Here is a 19286-nt window from a genome sequence, read left to right as displayed (position 1 = left end):
CCTGGCCCCGCCCCACACTCCCTGGTCCCGCCCTGCTCCCACTGACCCCTCCCCCATCTCCCTGGTCCCGCCCCACTCTCCCTGGACCCATCCTATTCTCCTTTGCCGAGCCCTGCTTCCCCTGACCCCGCCCCTCTCTTTAGCCCCGCCCAATCCCCCTGGCTCCACCCGCACTCCCTCTGTAACTCCGCCCCCCTCTCCGTGGACGCCCCCCCCCATCACTGCCGGAAGTTGCGTGCGGGGCTCGGGTGGTTCTTTCCGGTGCGTGCCGATTGGCGGCTCGGGGACGGATCGCGGAGGTTTGTTTACATCGGCAGCGTCGAGCTTTCCAGAAGCGGCGCCATGAGCGAACGGCCCAGCGTTCAGGAGGAGAGTCTGCAGGGTAGGTGCACCCGGGCCAAGGGGCCGAGGAAGTGGATCAGCTTCACCCGGGGCCGAACCCACAGTGCTCGGGGCCTGATTTCACCCCGGGGCCGGATCCTCACCCCGGGGCCGGATCCTCACCCCGGGGTCTGATTCCCCCCTTCACCCCGGGGCCGGATCCACACCCCGGGGTCTGATTTCACCCCAGGTCTGATTCCCCCCTTCACCCCAGGGTCTGATTCCCCCCTTCACCCCAGGGTCTGATTCCCCCCTTCACCCCAGGGTCTGATTCCCCCCCCTTCACCCCGGGGCCTGATCCCCCCCTTCACCCCGGGGCCTGATCCCCCCCTTCACCCCGGGGCCTGATTCCCCCCCTCACCCTGGGGCCTGATTCCCCCCCTTACCCTGGGGCCTGATTCCCCCTTTCATCCCGGCGTCTGATCCCTCCCCCCCCCCCTTCACCCCGGGGTCTGATTCCCCCCCCCCCCCCCCCCCCCGCTTCACCCCGGGGTCTGATTCACCCCCTTCACCCCAGGGTCTGATTTCACCCTGGGGTCTGATCCCCCCCCCCGCTTCACCCCGGGGTCTGATTCACCCCCTTCACCCCAGGGTCTGATTTCACCCTGGGGTCTGATCCCCCCCCCCCCCCCCGCTTCACCCCGGGGTCTGATTCCCCCCTTCACCCTGGGGTCTGATTTCCCCCTTTCACCCTGGGGTCTGATTCCCCCCTTTCACCTCGGGGTCTGATCCCCCCCCCCGCTTCACCCCGGGGTCTGATTTTCCCCTTTCACCCCAGGGTCTGATCCCCCCCCCCCCCCTTCACCCCGGGGTCTGATCCGCCCTTCGCCCCGGAGTCTGATCCTCAGCCCAAGCCGAACTCTTCCCTCACCCCGGGGTCTGATCCGCTTCTCCCCTCCAGCCCCGGTATCTGTCTGTTTGTTGGGGAGTCTCTCTCTTCTCAGTCTCTTTACCAGTGGGTGAGTTTTGATGATCTGTGATTTATTGAAGCCTGGTTTCATGATCCTCGAGCTAAGCCTCAATAATCCCCTTTCCTCCCAAAGCAGATTAGTGATGGCAAGGAGCAGTGCTGCAGTAACAGAAACAAAATCACCATGGCATGCAAGCAGATCCAGTTACACCTCTTTCTCTCTTCACCTGCACAATGTATTCTACAAACATAGTCAGCATTTACTGTCTGCGATAAATCCTGATAATAGACTTAAGTTAACCCTGCATATCCTCGGTGTACCTTTAGATTAGTTACTACTGTCACAGATAGCTTACATGAACATTGCAATGAAGTTACTGTGAAAACATGGAACTCTGTTACAAATGACATCTAGTTCTTCACTGACAAAAGCTGCAATGATATGAGCTGCCTATTTATTTTGTTGACAGCTGTTGTGAATTTTCCCCCTTTATTGGGATGGTTCACCTTCTCAGTTGATGTGCTTTTCAGTAACCATTTGAATATGTCATTCTACCTCTCTCCATGTGGAAAAAAACAAAAACGGCAAGACCAAAATGTTCCTTTTTTTTGGCTTCTTCCAGGTATAATGTGCTAGATTTTCCGCTCACCTCCTGCCCCATTGATTGGGGCAAAGCACTACTTAATTCTACTTACAAAGGACTTGAGCTCCTGATCTCAGATGATCTTCCGGTATCAGGATTATGAGATTTTGGAGGTAGGCACCCCAGTTTCTAAGTGACTTGTGCCATACTGGGGCAACATCTTCCTATGATAGGCTTCTAAAGCTTGCTCACCTTTGCCTGCTTGACTCCTGGGCCTGACAGGAATCTCCCACATTTTGCTGGATTGAACTATGCACGGTCTTATCCTTAGTCCACTCCACAGCACCTCTGACTTTACCAAATGCATGCTCAGGTGTTGTCCAGCAGATGATAATGAGTCACAAAGATTTCTCATTGGATGGTGCAATAGCACATCCCAGCCTTCTCACCATTGCAATTGTGTGAAGAACATGCCAGTCTGAATGAGCAAGACATAGAGTTTGAAAAGCACCTGTGTGTTCCCTTTCAGGAACACACTCAGCAATTTTCTCAGCCTTTACCTGCACCCCTGCTCCACCCCTACCTACACTTCTTGGGCAATAGACAAATCGTCTTATCATCACCCAAACGCCATTACACCTATTTGGCTGTGTCTTTACTGCTATGCTGTACCTTGGCGCCTTGCTGTATCCACATGCCAGGAGGCGATTTCGACTGTGGATGTACCTTGCTCCGACTGTGCTTGTTTCTTGCGCCATGATTAATTCTGGATATGTAAATTACATGCTTCTGTGAGAACTATGTGATCTTGTATGGATATTGATTTGAAACAAGGCACATAATCTTTGCAGATGATAATAGAAACAAAGTAAATAGAACATAATTACTTACATAGTCTTGTTTAGTAAAGCATTACTTAAAAAGATGATTAATTGTAACTGCAGGAACTGCCAGAGTTATGTTACACCTAAGGAGTAATTTTAGAAAATTACTCTTCCAGTGTTCACCTGCCAAGACCACTTATTGGGAATTTTGCCGTCCTCTTCCTCCTCCAAGATTTTTAATCATTAATTTTAATGCACTGATCCCTTTGATTAGGCTGAATACCAACAGACAAATTTTGTAATATTACCTCTGGTACAAACTTTTGAATGGATCTCATTGGGAGGATTGCATACCAGTTGGCTTTTAAGCACTCAGGAATCAACATGACTCTCAAGTCAGAGTTTTATTTTTGTAATAATACACACAGGAAACTGCTTTGTGGCAAATTCACCTGGAGCTGACAGACTAACTACAACCATAGAACCATAGAAAATTACAGCTCAGAAACAGGCCTTTTGGCCCTTCTTGTCTGTGCCGAACCATTTTATGCCTAGTCCCACTGACCTGCACTTGGACCATATCCCTCCACACCCCTCTCATCCATGAACCCGTCCAAGTTTTTCTTAAATGTTAAAAGTGACCCCGCATTTACCACTTTATCCGGCAGCTCATTCCACACTCCCACCACTCTCTGCGTGAAGAAGCCCCCCCTAATATTCCCTTTAAACTTTTCTCCTTTCACCCTTAACCCATGCCCTCTGGTTTTTTTCTCCCCTAGCCTCAGCGGAAAAAGCCTGCTTGCATTCACTTATCTATACCCATCAAAATCTTATACACCTCTATCAAATCTCCCCTCAATCTTCTACGCTCCAGGGAATAAAGTCCCAACCTATTCAATCTCTCTCTGTAACTCAGCTTCTCAAGTCCCGGCAACATCCTTGTGAACCTTCTCTGCACTCTTTCAATCTTATTTACATCCTTCCTGTAACTAGGTGACCAAAACTGTACACAATACTCCAAATTCGGCCTCACCAATGCCTTATATAACCTTACCATAACACTCCAACTTTTATACTCGATACTCCGATTTATAAAGGCCAATGTACCAAAGGCACTCTTTACGACCCTATCCACCTGTGACGTCACTTTTAGGGAATTCTGTACCTGTATTCCCAGATCCCTCTGTTCAACTGCAGTTTGAGATCATCACCTGATGACAACATTGTCTGTTATTTCTGTGTATGCCCATTCTTTTTATTAATGGGATTAAATTCCAAAAAACAATTTCTTCTCAGGATTAAGAAACAAGCCATTTGTTTTTTCTGTTGTACTCATTCCTCCTAACCGCCCCACTTTACGATCTTGTTTATGGCCCGATATTGCAACATTAACATTTGGAGCAGTGTTTTAAAACCTTCATTCTGCTAAAACACAGACTAGTTCATTTGTGTTTGTATCCTTCTGTTTGGTTAGATAAGGAGATTTGTTTAATTGTTTGGAGAATTAAAATCAATTTTTCTCAGGTATACTGTGTTTTGCTGTATGTGGAAAATGCTCAGTACTGTAGATTATTGGGTATATATTTATTAATGTTTGTGTGCATTTCAGTTTGGATATACTTGCTTGTGTGACTGTTGGAAGGCAAAAATTGTATATTAGTCCTTCTGTATAAAATTTTGGATTCTCCCTCTAAGACCTCATTTAATTGAAATTGCATTGAAACAAGACTGTCTGTCCTGGTGTGGTCATTCTGACTCTTAAATCAATTCCTCTTTTTGTTGTATCACCCAGTAGGCTGAACAGTTCCTTGATTTAAACAGTGATTTAAACTTGCAAATGGTGGAGTATGTAATGGATGGTCACTTCAACCATATCTTGCCAACTTTTAGTGTCAGAATGTTGAGCTCTGTGTGCTGTACTGTCGCATAGAGTCATAGAGGTTTACAGCATGGAAACAGGCCCTTTGGCCCAACTTGTCCATGCCGCCTTTTTTTTTAAACCCCTAAACTAATCCCAATTGTCTGCATTTGACCCATAATCCCCCTATACACATCTTACCCATGTAACTGTCTAAATGCTTGTTAAAAGACAAAATTGTACCTGCCTCTACTACTACCTCTGGCAGCTTGTTCCAGACACTCACCCCCCTCTGTGTGAAAAAATTGCCCCTCTGGACACTTTTGTATTTCTCCCCTCTCATCTTAAACCTATGCCCTCTAGTTTTAGACTCCCCTATCTTTGGAAAAAGATATTGACTATCTAGCTGATCTATGTCCCTCATTATTTGTAGGCCTCTATATGATCACCCCTCAGCCTTCTACGCTCCAGAGAAAAATGTCCCAGTCGCATAATCCCATTTAGAGAAAGATGGTGGTTGGAATGGAGGATGGTGGCACAGCAATTAATGCTGTGGAAGATGCCTTTATTATCAGAAGCAAATGTTAGCAGCTTGCCTTGGATTAAGGTTAGGACATGAAATAGAGTAAAGGTGAGGCAAGTTTACCACTCCTCAACCCCAGAAGTGCACATTGAGAATTTTCATAATTTTCTAATAACAGAAAATTGAAGGGAATGTGGCTGCACTTTCCCAGTAAGTGTCACTAGTATATGAAGCTCGGTACCAGAGCGCATGTTCAGAAAATTAAAAGGCGAAACTAAATTGGTATTACCAACCGTAAGAGTTGTCTTTTTTATTTATTCACAGAATGTGGATTTCACTGGCATTAATTGCCCCATGAAACTGAGTAGCCATTTCACAGGGCAGTTAAGAGTCACTTGTAGACCTGTCCAAATAAGGACAGCAAACCTCCTTTCCTAAAGGACATTAGTGATCCAGATAGATTTTTACATCAATGGTTTCATGGTCACCATTACTGAGACTAGCTTTATTTTCCAGATTTATTAACTGAATTCAAATTTCACCAGCTGCCAAGGTGGGATTTGAACCCGTGACCTTAGTATATTAGTCTAGGTCTCTGGATAACTAGTCCAATGATATTACCTCAACGCCACCATCTCTTTATAGTTTAGAACATCTGTTTATTAATGGCAACTTGGATTTGATGGAAACTTTTATTGCTTGCAATTTTTTATAGCCTGCACACTAAAAGGGAACAACTCTTCGAGTGATGCATTCAGTGTGCTATACTGGGTCAATAGAGGAATGGAAATAGCCTCTTTAGTAATTGTGTGTGAAAGGCTTACCTTCATTACTGTTTCCATAGGGGTGCATGCCGGAGAAGGGAGAACTGCTTAGACAGAATACATATTACATAACTTGTATGGACTGCTAAATCACAGATCAACATGTCTGGGCACGTTAAATGGAAAAAATTTGGACTGTAATCTGGAAAAAAGGGGCTGTAACAGTAGTGCAGTTAGGCAAAACAGTGTGACAGCTGCTTTATTTGAGATGAAGGACCTATGTACATTAAGTTAATGATTACACTGTACTTGTAGAGCAGTTTTTCAAAAAGGTCCAGGCAGAAACAGTTCAGAAGGAAGTGCATTATACTGTCTTCTGCAGGAGTTAGTTTTTTTATTTTTTATATAATAATTGCATTGATATGCACCCAGCCTATTTCCTTGGACCTCCTTCATCTAAATCATCTGCAGAAATGTAGGAGATGATAAATTTAGTGTATATGTCCTGGGCACTGAATTAGGTTAGGCTGTATTTTGCTCAAACAATCCAGATACGAAGTGCTGTATTCAATTTTACAATTTCACACTCGAGCTAGTGCCCAGTCTTACTCTCTTGTAGCTGAACATGATATTAAAATCTTCTCCCCCATCCACCCCTCACAAGGGTTATTTAAAGGGATCATTGTGGGTTATTGTAGGAGTTTTTCAGAGACCTATGTATTTTGCTGGCTTCATACAGGAGATTTCTCTTTATTAACACAGCTCAGCAAATACAAAGAACTCGCCGGAGACAGTAATTCTGGTTTGAAGATGTACTTTATGCCAAGGTCTGGTTCCACCATGGAGGGAGAGCACTTTGAGACAGCTCAAATTACTCTAATTATATTATCAAGGTGTTCTGCAATTATACTTTTTCAGAAATCATCTGCCCGCCTATTCTGTCCACCTTAATAGGATGGACCAATCATGTTAATATTATTTACCGTGGCAAATTACATCCTACTCTCTAGCAGCATGAGAATTCATTGGTCCATAGAATCCGGAAGCTCCTGCCCACCTGTCTCTTAGCAACTTCAATTATGTACGTTATAGAGTTCAAACGTACCTTTCCCACTGTCGCTCAATTACATAGGTCGTAGAGTTCAAAAGTTCCCGCTCTCACTGTCTGCCAAGCATTTCTTATCAGTAGATTCATGTTAGTCCTGGGAACTTGTAACCTATACTGATAAAAACTATGCTCTGTGGCTGTATTGTTCTTAAAGAATGTGGTTCATCTCACTTAGCTTTCATTCCATTATGTCTTGGGGCAGTCTGTATTTGGCCAAGGTGTTCAGAATATTTCAAAAATACATATTTAAAATCTCTAACAGTGCTTATATGTGTTTCAATGCAACAGTACCTCTGTATTTTCAGGTCTTTATACTTTTTCTGTGTTATATTTATTTCTAAATCATTCTACTTATTAGTCTTTTAGTATCACGTTATCCTAATTTCCTCTAACAGTTATGTATGGGATTTTTTTTCAGGCAGCAGTTGTACGTCTTTTTGAGTTTTCCTATACTTAATAAAGTTTAGTTAAATCTACAGAATTGGTCAGGCTGGTACTAAAGTACTTCTCTGTTCATTTAAAAACGGCTGCTGAACAACTTGCTTCTAGACATGGGTGGCCTGACAGAACTTCCTCTGGAAAGTGAACATGACTGGAAGAATGAAAAGCAGATACGTAGAGCGGGTCAGATTGCTAGAGAAAGGAGGATGAAGTGGAGAAGGGTTATCAGAAGTAGCCATAACCTCGAAGGGTCTTTAGGAAGTAATTTTCTTATCTCATCTAAGTGAGGACCAATGTTTGTGAGGTTTTCACTTCCTAAAAAGGTCATAACTGAAATTTACCAACTGCAATAACCAGAAGGACTATTTCAAAAAAGAGCTCAGCAGCATGACTGTCAACTTTTATGCATCTGACTCCTTTCAGAATGCTGCTGGCAGTTAAGCAATATCTCACAGTTTGCACTGCACTGCTGTGTAAGGGACATCACTGAGCCTTTCCATACAATGAGAAACAGTTTAGAACAAAGAAAATTACAGCACAGGAACAGGCCCTTCGGCCCTCCAAGCCTGCACCGACCATGCTGCCCACTCTATTCCCATCCTATTCATGTCCTTGTCACGACGCCCCTTAAAAGTCACTACCGTATCCGCTTCCACTACCTCCCCCGGCAACGAGTTCCAGGCACTCACTACTCTCTGTGTAAAACATCTGCCTCGTACATCTCCTTTAAACCTTGCCCCTCGCACCTTAAACCTATGCCCCCTAATAATTGACTCTTTCACCCTGGGAAAAAGCTTCTGACTATCCACTCTGTCCATGCCTCTCATAATCTTGTAGACTTCTATCAGGTCTCCCCTCAACCTCCGTCACTCCAGTGAGAACAAACCAAGTTTCTCCAACCTCTTCTCATAGCTAATGCCCTCCATACCAGGCAACATCCTGGTAAATTTTTTCTGTACCCTCTCCAAAGCTTCACATCCTTCTGGTAGTGTGGCGACCGGAATTGAACACTATATTCCAAGTGCGGCCTAACTAAGGTTCTATAAAGTTGCAACATGACTTGCCAATTTTTAAACTCAATGCCCCGGCCGATGAAGGCAAGCATGCCGTATGCCTTCTTGACTACCTTCTCCACCTGCATTGCCACTTTCAGTGATCTGTGTGCCTGTACACCCAGGTCCCTTTGCCTATCAATACTCTTAAGGGTTCTGCCATTTACTGTATATTTCCTACCTGTATTAGACCTTCCAAAATGCATTACCTCACATTTGTCCGGAAATTTGTCACATTTAATCTCATTCCCTCTTGCTAGAGATGCATAGGTTTTCCAAGCAGAAAGATTTGCATGGATTGAAAACCTCCTCATGGTGTAGGATAGCATTCCTTACTTCACTTTGCCTTATGTGTGCTTTATGTGAACTCAGCCATTTTCATGAGCTGAAAAGGATTGCACTTCCTCATTGTGCAGCTTGTGTGTGACCACAGACATTGGAATATGCAACTGAGGAGTGCCTTATCCTGGCAGCTGTCATGTTTCCTTCATTTTGTGCAGTCCTCAGTGCCATTAGTGTTTGATCACCACGGTAAGATAAAGGTTGGCATGACAACCTTGGAGTGACAAGGCTTATATATTCATAACGTGGCTTATGATTATGGTCCGGAACCACACATGCACAGCAGCCCCACAGTTTGAGTGATACTGCAGATAATATTAGAGAACACACCATAGGCATCCTCAGTTAATGCTTCTGCAGCCTGAACCTCCCCAGAATGATCCCAATAACCCCAACCACATTTCTCAATTTATCAATCAATGGTCCATTAATGGTTCATTATCTTTCCTCTAACACTGATTGTCACATTGTCCTCTTTCTACTGTGATGCTTTGGAACAGTGGTAACCAAAGCCACAATGGCAATGGTCTGAGCTGCCAAGGCAGCTTTGATCGAAGTTGTTTGGGATGGAAAGGAAGGTATGATTTTGAGTATCGAGTGCTGTACCGTGATTGGTTCTACACTGGAGGTGATTATCCATTCCATTATTAGAAAAGTTGAACTGCAAACTGTGGCACAAAGTCCTGTGTATAAATTGATTCTGGACTTTTCCCTGCTTCTTGTTATCATGGGAACAGGTATTGCTGAAGCCATCACCACTGACAGAGCTGGATAGATCAGTGATGACCGTATTTGCAGAGTTCATCTTCCTCCTGTCACCCCTCATTTCAAAATCTCTTCTACCTCATAAGCTGCAGATGGTGGAATCATGCAGATGGAGGAATCATTCTTGTTATCATGCATAGGCTCTCTGGCCTGCATCGCACTGCATCACGCATTTGAGTATTTACACCTATTGACTTTCTTATGTAGCCTGACTCAACAAATCCTTAACAGTCCCTCTGCCGAAACAAGAATAGCAAGTGTTCCTTCAGCAAGCTGGCACCTGCACTGTGACTTATCCTCCCAACCTGACTCTTCCACATTTGTACCTGGTGTGTTGCCATTTTCAGATCTCGCCTTTATTCTAGCTTTTAAATATGCACAGAGACAGTCTCTTCATTGGTAGCTGCAAGTACAGGGTCCATCTCTTCACTGTGTTTTTCTTCTTCCTTCTCTGACTGCAAAGGTCCCAATTCTTGGTTATCAGAAATGAAAAAAAAGTACCTGCATTGGATTTTTGGTGAGGAGAGAGGAAAAATAAGAAGTGCATGATTCCACCATCTGCAGCTTGTGAGGTAGAAGAGATTTTGAAATGAGGGGTGACAGGAGGAAGATGAACTCTGCAAATACGGTCATCACTGATCTATCCAGCTCTGTCAGTGGTGATGGCTTCAGCCATACCTGTTCCCATGATGGCCAGCAGTGTTTCCTCAATCAAGGTTAAAACATGTGGAAGTCCCTGTTCTCCTCCAGTTCTTTCCTGCTGCCTTTGGTTCTCCTGCAAGAAAGGGAAAAGTGTGCCAATGAGTGTCCTGCTGTATATTTGGGGAATGTGGCTGCTGTGGTTGAATAGCTGCGCGTGTGTGTAAATTGTAAGTTGTGGGTGTGATACTTGCAACAGTGTTAATTGCATGAAGGTGAGGTAAAACACATGAATTAAAGGGTTGAGTACAATCATAGAATCATCTCTCTGACAGAGTACCTTACCCAGATCCTCTCCCCTGCCCTATTCCTGTAACCCCACACGTTAACCATGGCTAATCCATCTAACCTACACATCTTAAGTCACCTGGGGCAATTTAGCATCACCAATCCACCTAACCTGCACATCTTTGGACTGTAGAAGGAAACTGGAGCACCCAGAGGAAACCCATGCAGACATGGGGAGAAGGTGCAAACTCCATACAGATGGTCATCCGAGGCTGGAATTAAACCCGGGTCCCTGGCGCTAATTGAAAGTGATTGTTAATAGATGAGGTGATGAGGATTTAGAGAATTGAGAAGTGGTTGAGGATAGTGGTAAAGTGGTTAGGAAATGCCATGTAATGATAAACTCACTCACTTTAGCAATGTGCATGAATTTGATAAATTTCTTCCAGTATTGACTCCACGATCTTGGAGCAACATTCCTGGCATTGATCGCTGCCACAGCTTCTCCCAGCTCTTTCCTGAACATATGTCTGATGGGCTTACCACTCCCCCTCAGATACATGATATCTCTCCTTAAACCACACCTTGCACCAAAACCTCTCGTACATTGTCCAAAAGCTTGGGTGTACGCTCTCTCGTATGCTTGGCTGTTGTTCAAAGTATCACAGCCCACATTCACTTACCAAAAACTCACACTTCAAAGGCTTTTTCCAGGCTTTAAGAGGGGCTAACTACTTGCAATATTATATCCCTGCTGATGTGTGTAGCCAATGAACAGTGTGGCTAGCAGTAACTCCATGCAGCAACCATTTGAAATAGCAAGCTGCATTAATTTATCATGCTGTCTGCAATGTTAGGAATAGTCATACTGCAATCCCTATACCCATTTTCAGGGAGACATGGTTAACCACTTTTAGAAATACTAATATTTCAGCTAAACTGTATTCCAATGTACAATAAGCTACTGTCTTGTAACTTGCATCTTAAGCTACTGGACTGTATTACATTTCCTATATGTTTCAGTTGAGTAGCTTAATTATGTAAGTGTAAATAAAGATAAAATCTGTTTATAGCAGCAACAGTTAACCTTAAAAACCTTTCAAAGATAATCAAGTTCCATTTGTAATCAAAAGCCCCATCTCCAAACCAGGTTATCCTGCTGTTATTATGAAATTGCTGCCTTATTGAAATATGATTACTCCTTTTCCATTCTTCAGCCCATAAGAAGCAGTGATATGTGCCTGGCAGCGGAATAGGTCTGGATTTTATGGCTGTACGCCGGGCGTTATTTTTGGCAGGAAGGAGCATTTAAAGTATGAGGAGAGCCCACCAACTTCACACCCACCCCAAGCTGTCTCCCGGTAGGTGGGTGGGTGCCGAATTCGGGAGCCCGCCTGCCATTTTAAAATAAATAATCAAGTGTTGTTTCAGCTTTTAAATAAGTCAATTGACCTGAATAATATATTGCTCACGCCATTGTACGGTTGACATAGGTGGGAATGAGCTGACCGTTCTTTAAACACAAGTTTTTGATCTTTGAATTGATTTATTATTGTCACATGTATTGGGATACAGTGAAAAGTATTGTTGTGAGCTGTACAGACAAAATATACCACTCATAAGGTGTATAGGGGAGAAGGTAAGTAAAGGGCACAGAATATATTGTTGCAGTTACTGATAGGATGAAGAGAAAGATTGGCTTAATGTGTAATAGGACCATTCAAAAGCCTGATGACAGCAGGGAAGAAACTTCTTGAGTCAGTTGGTATGTGTTTTAAGACCTCTATATCTTTTTCCTGATGGAAGAAGTTGGAAGAGAGTATGTCTGGGATGCGTGGAGCCTTTGATTATGCTGGCTGCTTTCCCGAAGCAGCAGGAAGCGTAGACGGAGTCAATAGATGGGAGGCTGGTTTGCAGGATGGACTGGGCTATGTTCACAATCCTTCGTAGTTTCTTATGGTCTTGGTCAGAGCAGGAGCCATACCAAGCTGATCCTGGTCTTGATTTTATTTAATTTCTTGTTATTATAGTTTTAATTTAATTCCTGACCCTAATATTATTTATTTCTGCAGTTCTATTGACTTCATTTGATTTCTGCTCCTCAATATTATATTATGCGTATTATTATGTCACTTGATATTATTTATTTATGTTATGACTATTGTTTTATTTTAATCATTGATTCCAATACTATTCAATTCACAGATTCTCTGGTATATCTACTGACCCACCTGCTCAATTCTGATTTGCTTAATTAACTAACTTTGTTGGTCTAAACTTTTATATTCTGCTCCTCACTTAGTAATGCCTTCATCCATCTTCTACATATTGTTGAAGATCATTTATAACATTTCCGCTTTCTTTAAGGGTCATGCTCACTTCTGCACACTTCACACATTTTAGCATATCCTTTAACTCACTTTAAGCATTGCTTATGGAAGATCAGTTGTCCATTCATTTTCTAAATATAAAAGTTTAAACTTTAATGCTTACTCATCAAGTTTCAGACATGGCAAACTGTTGGATGCAAATTACTGTTTCCAATGCCAGCATCCCCACATCTGAAGGTAATAAAGGCATTCGTTTGAACCATCCAACAAATGATACAGCAAAAAAAACATTGATGAGTTATAATGTCCAATGGTAAATGGCTGTGATGTCTGGACTGTGATAGATAAACAAAAATCATGTATCCAGCATGCATTTGTCAGATTTCAGACATTGCACTTCGCAGTATCAAAAAAAATAGAGAAAAGCAATTATTTTATGCTGTTTTTTTTCCTGAGCTGGTGCTAAAATTTATAAGCACATGGTCGAGGTGGCATTATGCAACATTTTCATGTTTTTCTGGGAAATATGGATGTTTGAATGGGTTTTTCGGCCTTTTCTCCCAAAGCTTAAACACGTTTCGGAACTCAGGAAGTTACACTTGAACGGTTGGTTACTTTTCTAACTTATCTTGGCCTGAGTACAGACAATTGTTTTGTCAACAATATGTTTTATTTAATTTTACCACTAAAATGTTTGTTTAAGCACTTATCAATTTTAATTTAATCTAAATTTATCTAAATATAACTTGTGCTACGGCTTACATGACACATGACTCTTTTTGAGTTATCAGTGTGACTCATTCAAATATAGGAGGCAGATTTTTATTTTCCTGTGTCTGGGTATTGTGGATTATTTAATGCAGCACATAGGAAATAAATGGTACCTCATGTGCAAGGGACAACCCAAATTTTCATCCTTATAAAATAACAGGTTGAAAAATTGAGCACGCTGACTAATGGGTGTTTATTTCACCCCATTTTCCTCGATTCACTGCATGTAGAAGATTCGCTATATATTTTGGCGCAGGAACAAAAAACTCTGTTCCGAGTGCTTCCCCCATAACTGTTTAATAAATTAATGGAGTACAATGACTAGTAATATTCTACCATCAGTGATAATAGACCATAATTGGCGAATAGGTGGTAACATTACACACCTGGAGACCAAAGTTTTTTTATTTTTTCCATAGGATGTAAGTGTTGGTGGCAAGGCCAACATTTGTTGTCTATCCCCAATTGCACTTGAGAAGGTGGTGGTGAGCTGCATTCTTAAACCGCTGCAGTGTTTTGGACGGAGGTACACCCACAGTGCTGTTAGGAAGTGAGTTCCAGCATTTTGATCCAGCAACAGTGAGGGAATGGTGGTATGGTTCCGACTCAGGATGGTGTGCAACTTGGTGGGGAACTTGCAGGTTGTGATGTTCCAATGCATCTGCTGCTCTTGTCCTTCTAAGCAGTAGCGGTTGCAAGTTTGAAAGGAGCTATTGAAGCAGGTTCGAAGAGTTTTCTGCAGTGCACCTTGTAGATGGTACACACTGCTGCTACTGTGCGTCAGTGATGGATGGAGTGACTGTTTAAGGTGGTGGATGGGGTGTCAATCATGTAGACTGTTTTGTCCTGGATGGTATCAAACTTCTTGAGTGTTGTTCGACCTGCAGTTATCCAGGCAAGTAGAGAGTATTTAATCCTATTCCAGACTTGTGCCTTATAGGTGGTGGACTAGTAATTAGTAACAAATATTGCAGATGCTGGAAATCTGAACTAAAACCAGAAGAATTCTGGAAACAACAACAAGTCAAGCAGCATCTGTGGAGAGAAACAGAATTGATGTTCCAAGTCAATGACCTTTTTTGAGTACTGGACGATGCTAACTATGATCAGCTCTTTGAGCAAGTATAGTCAGGGAAAAGGGAATAGGGTCTGTGGTAGGGTGACGGACATGAATAATTGGCCACAAGAAAGCATGGGTGCACCTGGTAAGATTATACTGCTGTCAGAATAATGTTAATTCTCTACATTTAATTTTTAGACAGCATGTTCACTGTGTATCAATAAAACATTGCAGTTGTAACGCAAGTTGAATATAATTGTGATATAAAATGATACCTGCTGAATAAATTATGAATTCTGATCAGAGGAGAGTGGCCAACTTTTGACTAAAGGCACTAATGTGTGTGTTTGACCTTGGGCTGTTCAGACGCACAGTACAATCACAGGCTGTCCTATTCCAATGATCATGTTAGGCTTGCAGTGGCATTCTAAAGAGGCACAAGTGGTGCATCACTCCTTATTTCCACACTTTGATGTTTATAAATATCATCGAAATGACAGTGGCATCAGCTGGCTGTCCTCTGATTGGATGGTTTGATGTAAATAAGCACTGAACTCTCGCTTGTATGTAACTATCACATGCGTTTGACAGGGTACATACCAGGAAGCACAATGTACTTACAAAACAGGAGGGGGTTGTGTGTCAGCTGGTAAACGGTGATTTTCCATAAATCTGGTTCAGGGAAAAACTAGTATTTTAAAAATAGCATCATTGTATCAGGAACTCTGAGTACAAGGGTTTACCAATCAGCATTTACTTAATGTGTTTCTAATTAGTGAGAGATGTTTTCAAAAATGGCTCCTTACTGGTGGTACCTTAATTTGCAGCTATTTATCCGATTGTTGGAAGTATAATCCTTGAAACACTGGCCCCGATTTTAAGTTGGCAATGTGCATTGGAAAAGTGGAAGTTGTGTGCTTGTCGGTGGCTTCATAACTCAGTCACATTGTTATCGCTTTTCTTCTGGGTTTCATGTCCAATTAATGGCAGTAGGTGTGATGTGGGCCTGCATAACACAATCTCAATTCCAGGGACACTCCAAACATACAAATTGAAAGAGTTAGAGTTTGGTGTCAGAGAACTGCAGTTTCAGAATGAAGTTCAGATGGGCAAACACTGCATCCCATTTCACTGATACCTCCCTGAATGTGCTGCTGGAAAATAATGAGATTCTCTTCTCCAGCAGTAGGGGAAGGAAACCTGCAGCTGAGACCAAGAAGATCAGCACTGCTGCCTCACAGTGCCAGTGACCCGGGTTCAGTTCCAGCCTTGGATGACTGTCCATGTGGAGTTTGCACATTCTTCCCATGTCTGCATGGGTTTCCACCTGATGCTTCGTTTTCCTCCCAGTCCAGAGATGTGCAGGTTGGGTGGATTGCCCGTGCTAAATTGCCCTTAGTGTCTCAAGATGCATAGGTTAGGATGGATCAGCCGTGGTAAATGTGTGAAGTTTTTGGGATAGGGTTGGGGAAAGGGTTAAGATGCTGTCTGTAAGAGAGTCGGTGCAGACTTGATCGGCTGAAAGGCCTCCTTCTGCACTGTAGGATTCTATGATGATGAATGTCACAAAGGAGATGCAGTGCTGCACTTCTAGGTTCAATGCAGAAAGTGATTTAACGACTGTACCAGGTCAAAAAAGATGAGTACAGTGGCATTTCATCTACATCTGGCTTTGTGCATCACTCCAGCCCCCTCACTCTGCATAACCTACTCCCATTGCATACCCAGTTACCTTGTGGTGGACCCATCTTTCACTTTAAACGCAGTTCCTGACATCTACATCTATCCATCCAGCAATTTTACTCACCCTTACCTTTATATTGTCATACTTCTCCCTCATAAAGACCAAATGTGCTGCATCCATTGAATAAACACATACCAATATTTGAATATCCTGGGCAAGTTTGGGTGCCAACCTGCTTGCCACGTCAGTTTGGCCTCACTGGACTGCACTGATCTGCACTAAAATGTTCTCCAGTGCATTGGTAGCAATGAACTGTGACCTGGTCCTGATAAGGGTCATGGAAGGGGAGAGTCCATTCAAATGCTTTCATTTCTCACCCTGAGTCCTTCTCTCAGTTGGCTGCCCACATGCTGTCTAATTTCCTGATGGCCAGGTCTGCCTTTGCACAGGAGTAGGTAGAGCAATCTTTAGTGGGGCTCTCACCCAGTGAGCGTCAGCTACCAGTGCCTCAGCAGTCAGAACATGGCTTAAACAGCTTGCTTCGAGCTCTGCTGAAGCTACACAGCTTACACACCCAGGAGTAGCAGAGAAAGGAAGAACAAGGATTTGTCTGGCATAAAGGTAGGCATATGGGTGTCTGAGAAAATGTGGTTTTGATAAGTTTTTGTTCTTTATTTAGTTCACAAAAATATTATTCTCTTTCATCATTTTTCTATCGTGTACATTTTTCAGTGTGGAGTGATAGTTGACCTTCTAACTTGTTTGAAGATGAATGTTTTGATGGGGACCAAAGGGGGAACCTTCAGGGGGTGCTTGCTTGTAGGACTGTTTGTGACAGTGGCATTGAGGACATGTGTAAAAGTGGTCGGTGTATTTCATAGAACCCCTACAGTGCAGATGGAGGCCATTCGGCCCTTTGAGTCTTCACCAACCACTACCCCACCCAGCCCCCATTCCCGTAACCCCACACATTAACCCTGCTAATCCCCCTGACACTAGGGTCAATTTAGCAAGGCCAATCAACCTAACCCGCACATCTTTGGACTGTGGGAGGAAACCTGGAGCACCCGGAGGAAACCCACGCAGATATGGGGAGAATGTGCAAACTCCAGGCTGGAATTGAACCCAGGTCCCTGGCACTGTGAGGCAGCAGTGCTAACCACTGTGCCACCGTGCCACCCGTATTTTCTGACCACTGCTGCAACCTAAGTGAATCATGCATTAATGACGGTATCTCGGGCAGCAATGTGAGTAGCTGGAGGTCTCTTCTCTGATCCTGTTGCTTCCTCCTCACCCTCTGAATTTTCTGAGCTCCTCACTTTGTCCTGTAGGTCCAAGCCTCGCTGTTGCACAGTCTGTTAGCACACCACAATTCTGATGACTCTGGCAGGTGCTACTGATGGGTACCTCCAGAGCTGTTGAAACACCGGAACAGCATTGACAATGTGCTGATGGCCTGCTCAAGCACACATCTGGTGGTGATATGTCATTCATTTTAACACTGTTGAGCTTCAGTGCTGGACTTTCTGATGGGTGTCATAAACCAAGTTTCCAGTTGGTATCCTTTGTCGTCTCTCAACCATCTCATAAGTCTACTTCCAGGTACAACAGATGAGGGAGCTTCAGATGAAAGCATCATGATGGCTGCCTGGGTATCTTGTGCACACCTACATAACAATCTTTTTGCAGTTGCACACACTGATGGGTTGGAAGCCGCTATGGTTGACAAATATTCCTGGTTGTTCTGGGGTTCTGGAATGCTTTCAGTGTGCAGCCAATGGCACCTTGTACCTGTAGGAAGCCAGTCAGAGCCACAGTGAGCTCACTCATTCCAACTGGTATCATCATAAGTGAAGTTGGCATTATTTCCAGTCCTGGCAAAGAAACCAGCTGTCAGTTCTTATTTATGTGGGTGGCTGACTGGGAGATCATGGATTTATCAGAGTTCTGAAAGTGTCTGGAGGCAACAGAATGGAGGGCGGTGGTGCCTTCTAACACCACTGGTAATATGTGGTCACCAAGTCCAGCAGGCAGCAGCTGATGTTTCTTATTACCTGATGTGACATCCTGAGCTTTCTGATACATGAGTGATCAAACGTGATAGAAACTGAGGGGGGCGATACTTCCATTCCGACCTGCTAATTCTTTGGTGGGTCGAGCTGGGAGATTCACGTATGCGCCAATTCGTGGGATTAGCGCATGTATTCCCTACACACATGCATCTCCCACCACTGGATCTCTGGCACGGTTGGGACCATACAGGAAACCTGCAAGAACACCAGGTAAGTAATTTTAATCTATTTTTAATGTGATTTGAATGTAATTATCAGATCCGGAACTGAATTCTCTAGGCCCAATGGTATTTCCCATCACGCCAGTACAAATTCACTCCAGCGGGGATTAGAGTAGCTCCCCACTTTTGGGGAGCTAGTGGGAGACCCGCTGGAGTGAAGGGGGCAATTGGGACCCCCCAGGGGGTCAGGAGGTGGGGGAGTGGTGCCTCCTGGGCATGGGCACCCTGGCAGTGCCAGCTTGTGCCCAAGGGGCAAAGTGCCCATGCCCGGGGGGCACCTTGGCACTTCCCACTGGACATCAGGCAGTGCCAAGGGGGTGGGGCCTAGGGGGCAGAGCCCAGGGAGCGGCATCAGGTGGGGACAGGGCCTTGGGGCGATCGGTGGGGGGTCCCGCTGCCACTCTTCAGTCAGGATAGATCGAGGCTGGAGGGAGGCCAGTGATCGGGGTGGGCTGGTGTGCTGGCGGGGGGGAGGGCGGTGCTGGAGATCAGGGCGCTTCAGGACGGGAGGGGGTTCGGGGGTCGGGGCTGACTCGAGGATGGTTGTGGGGGCCGCGATCGGGCTGTGGAGGGGTGCTGGAGAGGCAGCAGTGTGGGATCCCGGGCTGGCCAGCGATTGAACTGGCCAGCAAATGGAAGGCTGACAGATCAGGGCCACTGCACATGCGC

The 19286-nt window shown here is 44.2% G+C and overlaps 1 protein-coding gene across 1 annotated transcript in view; it reads left to right on the top strand.

Annotated features, from left to right (window-relative positions):
• Positions 1 to 223: 223 nt before the first annotated feature.
• The window catches only part of bnip3 (BCL2 interacting protein 3), a 53131-nt gene continuing 34068 nt past the window's right edge, over positions 224 to 19286 (top strand). Inside the window, exon 1 of the mRNA XM_078223468.1 lies at positions 224 to 382. Within this exon, the coding sequence (XP_078079594.1) occupies positions 343 to 382 (40 nt within the window). The 5' untranslated portion in view covers positions 224 to 342. The remainder of the gene's footprint in view (positions 383 to 19286) is intronic.

This window comes from Mustelus asterias, chromosome 11 (assembly GCF_964213995.1).
Source record: "Mustelus asterias chromosome 11, sMusAst1.hap1.1, whole genome shotgun sequence".
NCBI lineage: Eukaryota > Metazoa > Chordata > Chondrichthyes > Carcharhiniformes > Triakidae > Mustelus > Mustelus asterias.
Note: the sequence above shows the minus strand (reverse complement) of the source record. Positions and strands in the feature narration are given on the sequence as shown.